This window comes from Acanthochromis polyacanthus, chromosome 7 (assembly GCF_021347895.1).
Source record: "Acanthochromis polyacanthus isolate Apoly-LR-REF ecotype Palm Island chromosome 7, KAUST_Apoly_ChrSc, whole genome shotgun sequence".
In the NCBI taxonomy this organism is placed as follows: Eukaryota; Metazoa; Chordata; class Actinopteri; family Pomacentridae; genus Acanthochromis; species Acanthochromis polyacanthus.
The window spans coordinates 1,513,854-1,525,929 of NC_067119.1; the positions used below are offsets into that span (position 1 = coordinate 1,513,854).

At 39.9% G+C, this 12,076-nt stretch overlaps 1 protein-coding gene across 1 annotated transcript; it reads right to left on the reverse strand.

Moving 5' to 3' along the window:
- Window positions 1-100: 100 nt before the first annotated feature.
- LOC110969016 (ras-related protein Rab-14-like) lies at window positions 101-11,975 on the reverse strand. Its single transcript, XM_051950610.1, has 8 exons — window positions 11,847-11,975; window positions 10,915-10,973; window positions 9,617-9,670; window positions 8,571-8,748; window positions 8,175-8,241; window positions 6,967-7,054; window positions 6,860-6,890; window positions 101-5,396 (listed from the first exon to the last, which is right to left on the reverse strand). The coding sequence occupies exons 2-8, from the start codon at window positions 10,964-10,966 to the stop codon at window positions 5,219-5,221; spliced, it is 648 nt and encodes a 215-aa protein (XP_051806570.1). The 5' UTR covers window positions 10,967-10,973; window positions 11,847-11,975; the 3' UTR covers window positions 101-5,218.
- Between the last annotated feature and the right edge of the window lie 101 nt (window positions 11,976-12,076).

The window sequence follows — 12,076 nt, forward strand, 5'->3', positions numbered from 1 at the left end:
CCGTACTTTTATAACCAATGGTGAGAAACTATTCACATCATTAATGGAAGTAAAACTGCAGAAACAGAAACGCTGCCCTCTACAGGTAAAGACACAAAACTACAGTATATATACTTTATTTACAAATAACCGAGTCCCCATGGTTGAACAATTTAAAGTACAGCTGAAGAAAATCATGACAGATTAAGAATATAAATAGTCCAAGAATCAGAAGAAGTGTGTTTGTTACTGTAGCAGACAGGAAGTCAACAGATGTTACAGAAATAAAAGAAAACGAACAGAGCAAGTTACAGCCATGAATGGGGAGAAAACGGGATTCTTGTTGCACATTTTCCAATCTGTGATGTTGGAGTTTGACTGCCGAAGTTAAAATCATTTCCTCCATCAAATACTAATTAATTAAAATCACGTTTTGTCTCTAACATCATGAGTCTGATTTCTCACCTTTACTGTTATCAAATAATTCAGTTTTGTTGACAAAGATTAATTAAGTTTTTGGTGTCTTATCCTCCCAGATTACAGTCGATACTTTAAATGTAGGTCTTAATGAACACTAGAAATATTTCTGTGAATCTCGTGTTTGTGTGTTTCTATGGCGAGGGAAGCTTAAGGCAGCGGTTCCGACAACTTTGGGTTTTTCTTTTGGGATTCAGTGACTCCTGGTTGACGTCTTTGGTCCCTGCAAATTGTCGGAGATGAATCTCAGAAACAGACGAGAGTCACCGAGGAAATTATTTCTTCTCTTCTTTAAATAAACCAAACAAAAAACAAAGGCTTTTCCCTGCTGACGGGTCACTTCAGAAAGAAACAGGAAGTCTTGTTTTACAGTAAGGAGGGCTTCATTCATAAACCGAGCATCACATAAAGAAGGCGACCATCCACCAATCAGAGGACAGCCAGTGGAGTCACATGACCCCTCTCCATAGAAACACCAGGCCCTCTGGAACCCTGGACACTGAAGTTTGGGCTGGATATGTGACCAGAACCAGAGAGGCGGGAAAATGACGTTTAAACTAAACCATACGGAGTCCCAGAGGTGACAAACGCCACAAATAAATGATCTGTTGAATTAATGTGTTAAGTGTGCAGAAATAAAAGCAGTCGGTCAACACTGACATTTTTTTGCATCAAAGTTGGAAAATTTGGACACATATTTAAGTAGGTCTGTAGTAATCATACATCTTAAACACACGCTAAGTCACAATAATGGCAGAAAAATCTACAACTTTTGACCCATTAAGTCACAATTAAGTTCATCATTTTTTTATTTACAGAGTTGAAACGAAAACTTAAAACTAGTTAATCACAAATTTCAACATCCTGCAAAAAAAAAACAACTTCATTGCTTTATTTAATTTCACACTAGTTTATCATTTATTTACTTTACAGCTGCCTAAAATTAAGATAATATATTTGTAATTTGGCTCGTAAAGGAAAAATAACATTTGTTTTATTAATTTAAATCATTGAGTCACCAATAAATGTGTCCACCTATAATTTATAACACACTAACAAAATAAAATAAAAATAATTGTTAAGTTAGAAAAAGAAAAGTACGAAACTTGTGTGTTAATCAAAATTTTTGGCTTAGAAACAAGAAGTCATGATTGTGACTGAACATCAGTGTTTTAATGAGTCAGAATTTTCCATTTCCCATCTCAGATTATTTAGTTTTTCATTATGTTTGGTTATTCTATATTTTGTATACTGAGCAGCAGTTAAATCATTTTTTTTAAAATATTAATCTTATTTCCCTCTCCCACTAAAAGGAGACATTTGTCGCTTCAGGGACTCCGTACAGACAGAAAGTTCTTATCTCCACACTCTTCCTGGTTTTTAAACACGATTATAATTGATTCATTAATCAAGATGGGAGCACGGTCATCTCAGGCTAAAGCTGCGCTAATCGATTGGTTTTAACAGTTGTCAAACATTCGGCGGCTCGTTTCGCTTCGACTTGTTCAGAAGTCGACTCCTGCAACTTTAAAACATTTCATTATAAAGTTTAGTGAGCTGCATGTCGGGGGTTGAAGCTGTTAGAGTTGAATGATCATGGAGCAACATTTAGCCAAGTTAGTCTGAGACGAGAGGTTCGTGTAGCGCCAGGATCGCACTCTAAACGCCATCAACAAAATGAAATTATTCGTTTAGTGGACGACTGAGTCCGGTGACAGTCAAGGAAACTCTGAAGCACTTCCGGATCGCACTTGAAGGCATCGTTTTTCACATTTCGCAAATGTGCCTTCAGGTATCGATGGGAAAGTTTTGCCAAAAACGACGTCTGGTAGCTTGCATGGAGCGAACGCAACAGGAACCAGAGTAACGCAGTCAAATAAAGTGGAATCATTGTGTAACATTCAAAACCAAACAGAAAACAAAAACAGTCAGCAATAAATTAAAAGAAATCTTTTTACTTCCACTCGAGCCATTTTTTCTTCCCTTCGTGTGCACTGAACCAGGAGGGAAGCAAAACAGAATGGCCACAAGGGGGAGCTGTGACGTCAACAACATCCTGTACGTATATTTGGTTAAAAACATCGACAATAACAAGAAAAATAAAAGGAATTTAATAAAAATCTAACCTGAACTTGATCAGCAGTGACCTTCTGGTTCAGGAAAGTCATTTTTCTTCTTCATCAATCAGCTGCTTCATCTCTCCAACAGCAACTCAAGATTCAAAATCGCCTCAAACGAAGGTAAACGTTTCAGATTTTAAATAAAGGCAAAGTGTGGAGATGCACAGACGGTGGGTTTGGTTGTTGGTTTTCAGTAAACCTGAGTAAGACCGGGTCCAAACAACATTCAGGATAATTTAGTCGACGGTCTCACTGTCCTCTGGTGTTCGTTTTTACGCATGTCGCTCTTACATAAAGTTCCTACAGGTCTGCTTGGGTGAGGTCCAACATTCTGAACCCACAAACACCTCTAAAATGTTTCATAAAGTGGATCTATGTGGACTGAGACCACAGCTCGTCCTCGTCACCATTTTCTTCTATTTGGGAATCAAGGGGAACTCCAGTGAGCTACATGTGGTTGGACGGTACGTCTCTGGACTGTCTGAAGCACTCAGACTTTTAGAGGTGTGCATCTAGTTTCAACACATAATGCTAGCTAAACTCCAAATGTCTGGATGCTACGGTTTCTGTAGAGCAACAGGGCAGCAAATTTAGCTACAACCTAAAAGCCTAATGAATTCCCCATCTTTCAAACTTCAGTGCAAGCCTCGGATTTTACTGGAAAGTTTAAAACATCTTAATTTCTATCACGGCTTAAAGTCCCAATAAGTATATCAGCTGACATATCAACAAACACCGCCTGTTTCACGGCTTCATTTTTGCACGACAGAATACAACGACGACAAAGTAACACAGTCCTTAGGTAAACCTCATGTTGTGAATTGCCGCCGAAAATTCCAGCTGGATGTACTCCCATGTTGAACCACCATGACCAAAAATGTAATTAATGCACTTGGTGGATTGGAAAACGATGGGAAAATGCTACAGAACTCAACCAATCGACGAGTGCTACACTCAAAGTAAGACATTTGCAGACTTTGGAAAGCTCCTCCCCAACAATACAGTAGTGTCACGAAGCATAAAGGATAAACTGATCTTGTGTAAAATCACTGGAGTACCTCTTTAAACTGCATCTGTCTCAACTGGACTGTACTGATATTTAAGATTCAATTATGAATCCAGCCATCGGACCACAAATCAGCCGTCCACATCAACAACTAGAGTGTGAGAGCATTCTGTGATCCACGGGACTAACAAACAGAACTGGTCTCCAGTCCACACAGAGCAAGGAATGGGAGAAAAAAAAACAAAAAAAAACCAGAATAATTGTCACGCAGCTCAAAGACAGCTTGTTTTGTCAAAGATCACTATTTGGAAACGTGAAGGATTTTGTTGGCAGAGTGACAAATGCTTTGTGTGAAGAAGGAATCCTAAAGTTCTCGATGTCGGCTGAAGGTTGTCTCAGGTGATCGATGTCAAGCCAAGGCTCTGTATGTGTCCACTGTGATCTGAGCTACCCTCAGTGGGTTTGGAACAGTGCAGCAGACTTGGAAAAGATGAGAATCTCAGGGACAGTCCAGTCTTGGAGAAAAGGGGTGTCCAGGCTTCCGAGGTTAGAGCGATCTGCTAAAGACTGCAGTGATATCCAGATCTGGGCTGTAGATACATCATTTGCCGAGGGTGTTCCCAAAGTCTTGCTTGAGTTGGGCCAAAAGAACTCTCGAGGAGGGATGGTAGTCCAGTCATGGAGGAAGGGGTGTGTGGACTTTTAAGGGTACAATGATTTACCAAAGGCTGACACAAGTATAACTGGATGTGAGCTAAGAGCAGTAGTGGTCGAGCCCAGATTTGGGCTGTAAATTGGTCCTGATTTGAATCTTGCCTTTTGAGATTTGGGTGTTGAGAGTAGTCCCAAAGTCTTGTTTAAGTTAAGCCACAGGAAGTCTAGATATAGAGAAGATGAGGTCAGGGGGCAGTTCCGTTGTGGTGTAAAGTGCTGTCTGGGCTTTGAACTTACAATAGTTTGCTGAAGATTGAGACAACTGCTACGAGCGTGGGCCAAAGGCATTGGGTGGTCGAGACTGTGATGAAACCTAGATTTAGACTGTAACTGTGTCCTAATTTGATTTTCACCTCTTGAGACTTGAAGATCGAGGATAGTCCCAAAGTCTTGCTTGAATTTGGCCAACAGAACTGTAGACATGAAGACAAGGTCGGGAGGGTAGTCCGGTCTGAAGAAAATGTGTTCTGTGGGCTTCTGAGGTTTGAATGATTTGCTAAAGATAAGGTGGGGGTGTCTGGATGAGGGTGTTGATAGGCCCTTAAATCTTGCTTGTAATGGGCCAAAAGAACCCCAGACATTGATGAGACATGTTATAAGAGGAGTCCATTTTCAGGGAAATGGAATCAAGTCTTGAGTAAAAGGCTGCCAAAGCTTGCGAGATTAGAATTATTTGCTAAAGATTGGGACAAGGGTTAGGGTAGTCTCGACAGATGTGGATTTCTGATTAAGCCACAGCTGGTAAATACTTGGTTGGATGGAAGATGGTTGAATATTGAATTGGGTGGTGGACTGAACAGGTGGATGGACTTTGCCAGTGCTGTTAAACGTAATCCAGCTCTGGATATATCTGGTAGAGGGGGTCTCTGTGTCCGTCTGTCCGTCCGTCGATCTGTTTGATGGTTCTGGTTTCTGTCTGAGGTTAACAGCTGCAACCCTCTTTAGCCGGCTGGCTGTCGGCATTGAGGCGGCCTCCTTGTGGCGCCGACGGTTTGTGTTGGACTCCCGACTCTGCAGCGTTCAGGTCCAGACTGCCGTCTTGGATGTTCTGGTAGATTCTCTTTGCCGCCTCCAGGAAGGCCTCCTCTACGTTCTCCCCTCTAAGGAGAAACAGATGGAGGTCAGAGAAACTAAATGATGTGCACAGTTCTAAAGAAAACAACACAAAGTCAACAAGCGCTTAAAGAAAATCAACATAAGTCCACAAAACGACAAAAAAACAAACAAACAACAGTAGATCCAAAGTTAGATACCGATTAAAATCTGGACCATAGTAAGGGGACAAAGCTCAGTTTAAACAAATAAGTCTTACGTTCTGTTTAAAGGCCTGAGGTCTGTATGCAGAACATTCTGGATGTCAGTGATTTATTTTTTTAAATTAAGAAGATTTCTGTGTCTCAGTCTAGTTAACCCTCCTGTTGTCTTTATTTATGGGCACCAAAAATATTGGTTCTTTGTCTGAAAAAATCCAAAAATTCTGCAAAAAATTCCCCAAATTTCTGAAAATTTGTTAAACCTTCAGGAAGAAAATTTCAACAATTCCTTAACCCTTTAAGCTTCAGTCAATTCCAGCCGTTTTCAGTACAAAAAATCGCTAATATTCTATTTTTAAATAAAAAATATTACGAAAAATACAGGGAATATTGGATGCACATCGCGAGGTGCATTTCCTTGAAAACGACCGATTTGTGGATTTTATACCGACTTCAGGACATGTTTTGGACAAAATAGTTTACTGGCTTGTGTCGTCTGGATGTAAAAGGTTGGATTATGGCCGTTTTTTGTGGAATCTTTTTTTCTGTGTGTAGTAATGAACCCAGAAATGTGAGTCGCGCTGTGTGCGTTGAAGCCGTGTACAGAGAACGGATAGATGAATATTCGTTTTTGTCGGACAAATGTGTTTTTCTCACCCGCTGTGGTAATCACATCTGAAAGTGGTTTATACCGGCGGATTCATGAGAATCTAAGCTTTCCATCGGCGTATAGTGTTTGTATAATCGGGTTTGCAGCCGTCGGACATTCTTGAAATTCCTATGCAAATTAGTAGGTGTACCGCTGGTGGTACACCTACGACGCACTGAAGCGTAAAGGGTTAAAAGTTTCCCGTAAAAGTTTTATTTAAAAAAAAATCCCCCAAATTTGGCAAGAAAATTCTTGTAAATATTTTCAAAAAATGAGTAAAAATCTTCCAAAACAATCCTAAAAATATCTAAAGTGATTCCATATATATCAGTAAAACATCTGATATTTTCTTTAAGAACATTCACATAAAAATCAACCAAAATCCAGTGAAATTTGCAAAATTAAACTTTGGTTCATAATATATAATAATTTCATTGCCACACTCCACAATTCACTTGTTTAAATTCTCCAGCCAGCTGGAAACCAAGCTATTTTAGTATTTAAAATATAAAACTTCCAGTTATTTAACTCTATAGACTTTAGAAATGTTGCTGCTAAACTACAACACGTCATGATCAAAACTAACGGATCTTAAGGAGAGCTAAATTCAGATTAGGACAGCTTTCAGTTTGCTCATAGAGTTGTTATTTTTTTTACTTACGTTTTGGCGCTGGCCTCCAGAAACAGCAAACCTGATGGACAACAGACAGCAGAGAGTCAGTCAGAGTTCTGTTTTAGTTTTTCTGATCTATTTAAACGTTTTCTCACCGTTCTCATCAGCAAACTGTTTGGCCTCCTCGTATGTCACATCTCTCTGAGCCTCCAGGTCGGCCTTGTTTCCGATCAGAATAATCACCTGAAGACAGCAAACAGGCAGAAGATCAATGAAAACACAAATCATTCCACAGAGCAGCTGATGGTAGCATTGTCCTGTCACTGTGTCCTTGCTAACGCTGAAAATCTACAGGAGAAAGTGATAAATTGGGCGAAATACTTCTTAAAATGTGCAAAATTATCTGCCAACAGAACAAACCCAAGATATTTAGTGTCAAAAAACCCACAGATATCTTAGAGCAGTTCATCCACATTAAACCGTGTACGTTAGTCTGGATAGAGAGAAATGATTTCACTAATATGCAGAAAAATGAGCCTCAATTTAGCCTCCAATGCAACTAAACTGTCAAAGCCAAAGCTACAGAACTTACTAAAGAAACAAAGAGTTTGTTGTGTTTAAAAGATGTGATCCTGACTGAGATTAACGTATTTTTATTAGTGCTGGAAAGAAGACAGGCGAGCTTCAAGGTGAATATGTGATAAAAAGCTGAATAGAAATTATCATAAAACATCACAAGTTAATTAACTGCAAAGATTTTTTTGTATTACAAGGCATAGTACAGTACAGCATAGTTTATAATATAATATAGCATAGTGTATAGCATATTATAGTAAGGTATACTATAGTAATGTATAGTATGGCACATTATAGCATAGCATAGCAAAGCACAACACAGCATAGTATAGTCTAGTACAACATAGCATAGTATAGCATAGCATTAGCCTAGCCATACTAGACCCATCTCTTAAGACACAAGGGTCTAGGAACGCTCGACAGGGAGGGAGGCGGGCTAAAAGGTTGTCTTTCAAATCACTCTGCAGCAATTGGGTAGGTATACAACCAATCAGCGCAACGAATAGGCTGACGTAGTTCCTAGAGCGCCAGATTGTGGCTAAGTCCCATTAGCTTCCCAACCAGCGGAGCCAACTGCTTTTAAAGATTGTAGAATATTTCAAATCTATATGCCCAGATCATTAAAATACAGTATTGCGGATGGAATAAAACTTTAAAACCATAACTTGTCAATGAATAAAGAGGATTTTGACAGAATGATCTTTAAAACTGAAAGCTCTGGAACATAAAGTGGTGTCTTGGGTGGAACAGAGCAGTAGACTCCATGTACTACTGTAGCAGTACTCACTGTGTTGGGGTTGGTCAGGTTCCTGGCATCCGTCAACCAGCTGCTCAGGTGGTTGTAGGTGCTCCTCCTGAACACAACATGAAGAGTTAGGAATCTGAAGGTGATCAGGTCAGACAGAAACATCCTGAACAAACTTCTGCTCCAGGAGGAGGATTATTCAGTTTTTGTTTTGCCCTCTCTCCGTTTCCCCGAATCTCCATGAGACGGAGAGCATGTTTGGACTCACGTTTCTCATTTCAGACAACTTCTGGATCTTTTTGAACAATTTTTGAATAAATTTGGAGAAATCGTGTAATTTTGGGCACATTTTAAGCCATTCTAAATGCGTTTAGAATCATTTCCAAAAGGTTTCAGGTCCTCCTGTCGTAATAGGCTCCTCCCCCACCTGTCCCCTACCTGGTGATGTCGTAGACCATGAGGGCCCCGGCGGCCCCTCTGTAGTAAGACCTGGTGACGGCCCTGAACCTCTCCTGGCCTGCAGTGTCCCAGATCTGCAGCTTCACCTTCTGGCCGTGGACCTCCATGATCCTCGTCCCGAACTCCACCCCGATGGTGTGAGGACAGTCGGCCATGACTGAAGACAGGAAACACAACAACCTCGTTTTTGTCGTTTTATGTCTTGTTTATGTCATTCTGTGTCTCGTTTTATGTCTTGTTTTTGTTGTTTTAGGTCTCGTTTTTTTCGTTTTATGTCTTATGTCATTCTGTGTCTCGTTTTTGTCATTTTATGTCTTGTTTTTGTCATTTTATGTCTTGTTTTTGTCGTTTTATGTCTTGTTTTTGTTGTTTTATGTCTTGTTTTTGTTGTTTTATGTCTCCCCACATGTCTGAGCTTCTGATCGTCTGTTATCTCTGTGGTTTCACTGACTCCTGTCCAGTCACAGTTTAATGGAGTCATGTGTTTCTGCTCCATCACATGCTTTAATTCCGTTACAGTGAACAATAAACCGACTTTCACTAAATCATTCAGCAACGTACAGCCGCATCACCACAAAACAAGACCATAATAATGTTCTTTGACACCATTTATAAGCCAAAAACAGAATTAATCTCCAGATTTCCCATGGTCTTTGAACTAATCATATGTGAATTAGGACTCTGGAATTGTATAAAAATTCAGCTAATCTGCCTTTGAAACTGTTGATATTTCATCAGAATCACTTTATTTTACATCTTGCTGAAAATGTAGCTCAAAATAAAGCATCTGTGCTAAAAAGATTTTTTAAGAAAATTCTAAAATTCAGAGCTTCTGTGCAGAACCAGGAAGTGATTTGTGACTTAGCTGGGACCGACAGACATGTGAGAATAGTTCAAAGTCAGCAAGACCTGTTCTGTTGGTAATCAATGGTATCTAGTGGAACATTTCTAAAGTAATCAACATGTGTGACATCATTATAAAACAGGCCTGAAGGCTTTAAAAGCAGAGAGGAAGAGAGACTCACATTTCTTCTCTGTGAACTGATGCAGTAGACACGACTTCCCGACGCCCATATCACCTGCAGAGAAGCATCAGAAATGAAGACATACGTTGAATCAGACTAAATCTGTCACACCAGATGTGACAGGATAAGTCCTGAAGTATTTTCACTTCATCAGCTACATCACGGCTTCCAGGATGGTTTCCATTCTTTTTTTTGTTCTTAGAAATCCCACAAAATACATGAAAAAGTTTGGCATTTTAGATTTTCTTCATCATTACTACCAGTCAGGAAAAGAGAGCAGAACATAATCCTCCACACATCAGCATCAGCTTCTGCTCTGCCATCAGTAACGTTATGGATGTTTCTTCCTGATTGTTGAGGTAAAGTGAGTGAAGTCTAGTAATTACACCGCTATGTTTCCATGGTGATTTTTATTAGCCCTCTGAGCATCAAAATCTGTAGATGAATTTTAAAGGAATGTTTGCTTTTAAATACAAAAATGAGAGCCATCGATGGCTAGTATAGTACAATACAGTACCCTATAGTACATTATAGTACAGTAGGGTATAATATAGTATAGTAAGGTATAGCATGGTACAGTGTTGTCAAGAATTGTGAAACTTTCATCTTTCTGAGGCTCTGTTCTGATGGTGTGTTTGGTTCTGGGGAAAAAACAACCACATCTAATCTTCTAATGGTGATTTTCCAACACCATTTGTCCAAATCTATTTATTTTAAATGTCCTAAATAAACTATTAGGAGGAACCAGATTCTGTTAAACAATTTAAATTCTGACATCCTCAGAACAACTGAAAACCAAAGACGGACTCAACAGAGATTAATGATCACATGACAGCAGTTCAGAGAGATTTACCACTCTGCTGACTGTTGTTTAAGACACACTCAGCAGGTGAAATATCCAGAACTATGGGCTGTACGAGGAGCCAACATGTCCCTCTAGTATTTAGAACAACTACAGATACATGAAGAATGGAGCACATGTGGATGTTTAACATGTATGTAAAATAAGTAATCAAGTCATGTTCAACTGAGTTCTCTCTACTTCTTTATTCTGTTCCACAGGAGCTGTAGGACTTTAGAACTGGGAACCAAACAGACCCAGAACCTCCAGAGGTTCCACCTGTTCTCTGCTGCTCTGTGTCAATAACTGATCAATACAAATATCAATACTTAGTAATAATGAGTGAAACAGAACAGCATTCATTTGTCAATGGCATCACCCTGAACTGGGTCTATGTTACAGTACTGTAGAGTACTTGAGTAACTTCAGTTACTTCCTGTACCTGAGCATTACTCACCAATGATGATGTACTTGAAGATGTAGGAGTAGTTGTAAGGTGCAGCTGTCATCCTGGATCTGAAAACAGGAAAACGGTTCATTAGTTTAGTCCGAACCGAGCCTGACCCGCTTTATCCCGTTTTAACATGTTTTATCCAAACCTTCAGGAACCAACAAAAGGAAGCAGCCGGCTGAGCTAGCCCGCAGCTAGGCTAACAAAAAATGACACAAAAAACAACAAAAACAACATAAAACAATAATAACGAGACACAAAATGGGAAAATAGACACAAACCAAGACATAAGTTGACAAAAACAAGACATAAAAAGACAAAAGGAGACACAAAACAACAAAAATGAAACACAAAATGAAAAAAAAAGACACAACAGACAAAAACAAGACATAAAACGACAAAAATAATACAGAAAACGACAATAACAAGACAGAAAACGACAAAAAAAATGACATAAACGAGACACAAAATTATAAAAACACACACCCAGCAGAGAGCCCACATCCAGTCTGACAGTCCGAACCGAGTCTGACCCACTGTCACCCGTTCAACGTGCTTTATCCCGTTTTTAACTCGTTTTATCGAAACCTTCAGGAACCAACAAAAGGAAGCAGCCGGCTAAGCTAGCCCGCAGCTAGGTTAACCCCAGAGCCCACAGGTAGCTCCAGCCGTTAAACACCGTGACAGTCCTGCGAGTCGACAGCGGTCATCTTTAGCAGAAGTATTAAAGTAAATCAGCTGACTTCCTTCTCCGAGAAAACCTCTGATTCCCTGCTGTTAGCTTAGTTCCGCAGCTAACCGGCTAACAGCTGAGGCTCTGTCTACGCCTTGCTAACAGCTAGCAGCTAACAGCTAGCAGCAGGAGGCCACTTTTCATCAACAAAAACATCAAATAATAACTCGAACAGGCAGACTATGTTATAAACCCGTTGTTTTACCTTCGTCTGGGCGTCTATCCAACCCGTAAACCTGGTGAAGCCGCTGGTTAGTGGGATAGTTATCTGAGCTAGCTGGTTAGCCTGCCAAGCCTTTCCTTCTCTTCCGCGACTCTTCCTCTTCTGCGAGAAAACGGCTAACATCGCGAGAGTTGAGGCTTTCTACTGCCGACCAGTGGGCAAAAGACACTTAAATCTGTAGCTTGTTTGTCTTTAGTTTCTTTAAAAAAAAT

What these genes read in the sequence shown, in the direction of transcription:
- LOC110969016 (XM_051950610.1), bottom strand. Translation starts at nt 10,966, where the DNA reads ATGACAGCTGCACCTTACAACTACTCCTACATCTTCAAGTACATCATC. An exon ending in CTTCAAGTACATCATCATTG is followed by an intron (nt 9,671 to 10,914) that starts GTGAGTAATGCT and finishes GCTTCTCTGCAG; the next exon opens with GTGATATGGGCGTCGGGAAG. An exon ending in ACCTGACCAACCCCAACACA is followed by an intron (nt 7,055 to 8,174) that starts GTGAGTACTGCT and finishes TGCTGTCTTCAG; the next exon opens with GTGATTATTCTGATCGGAAA.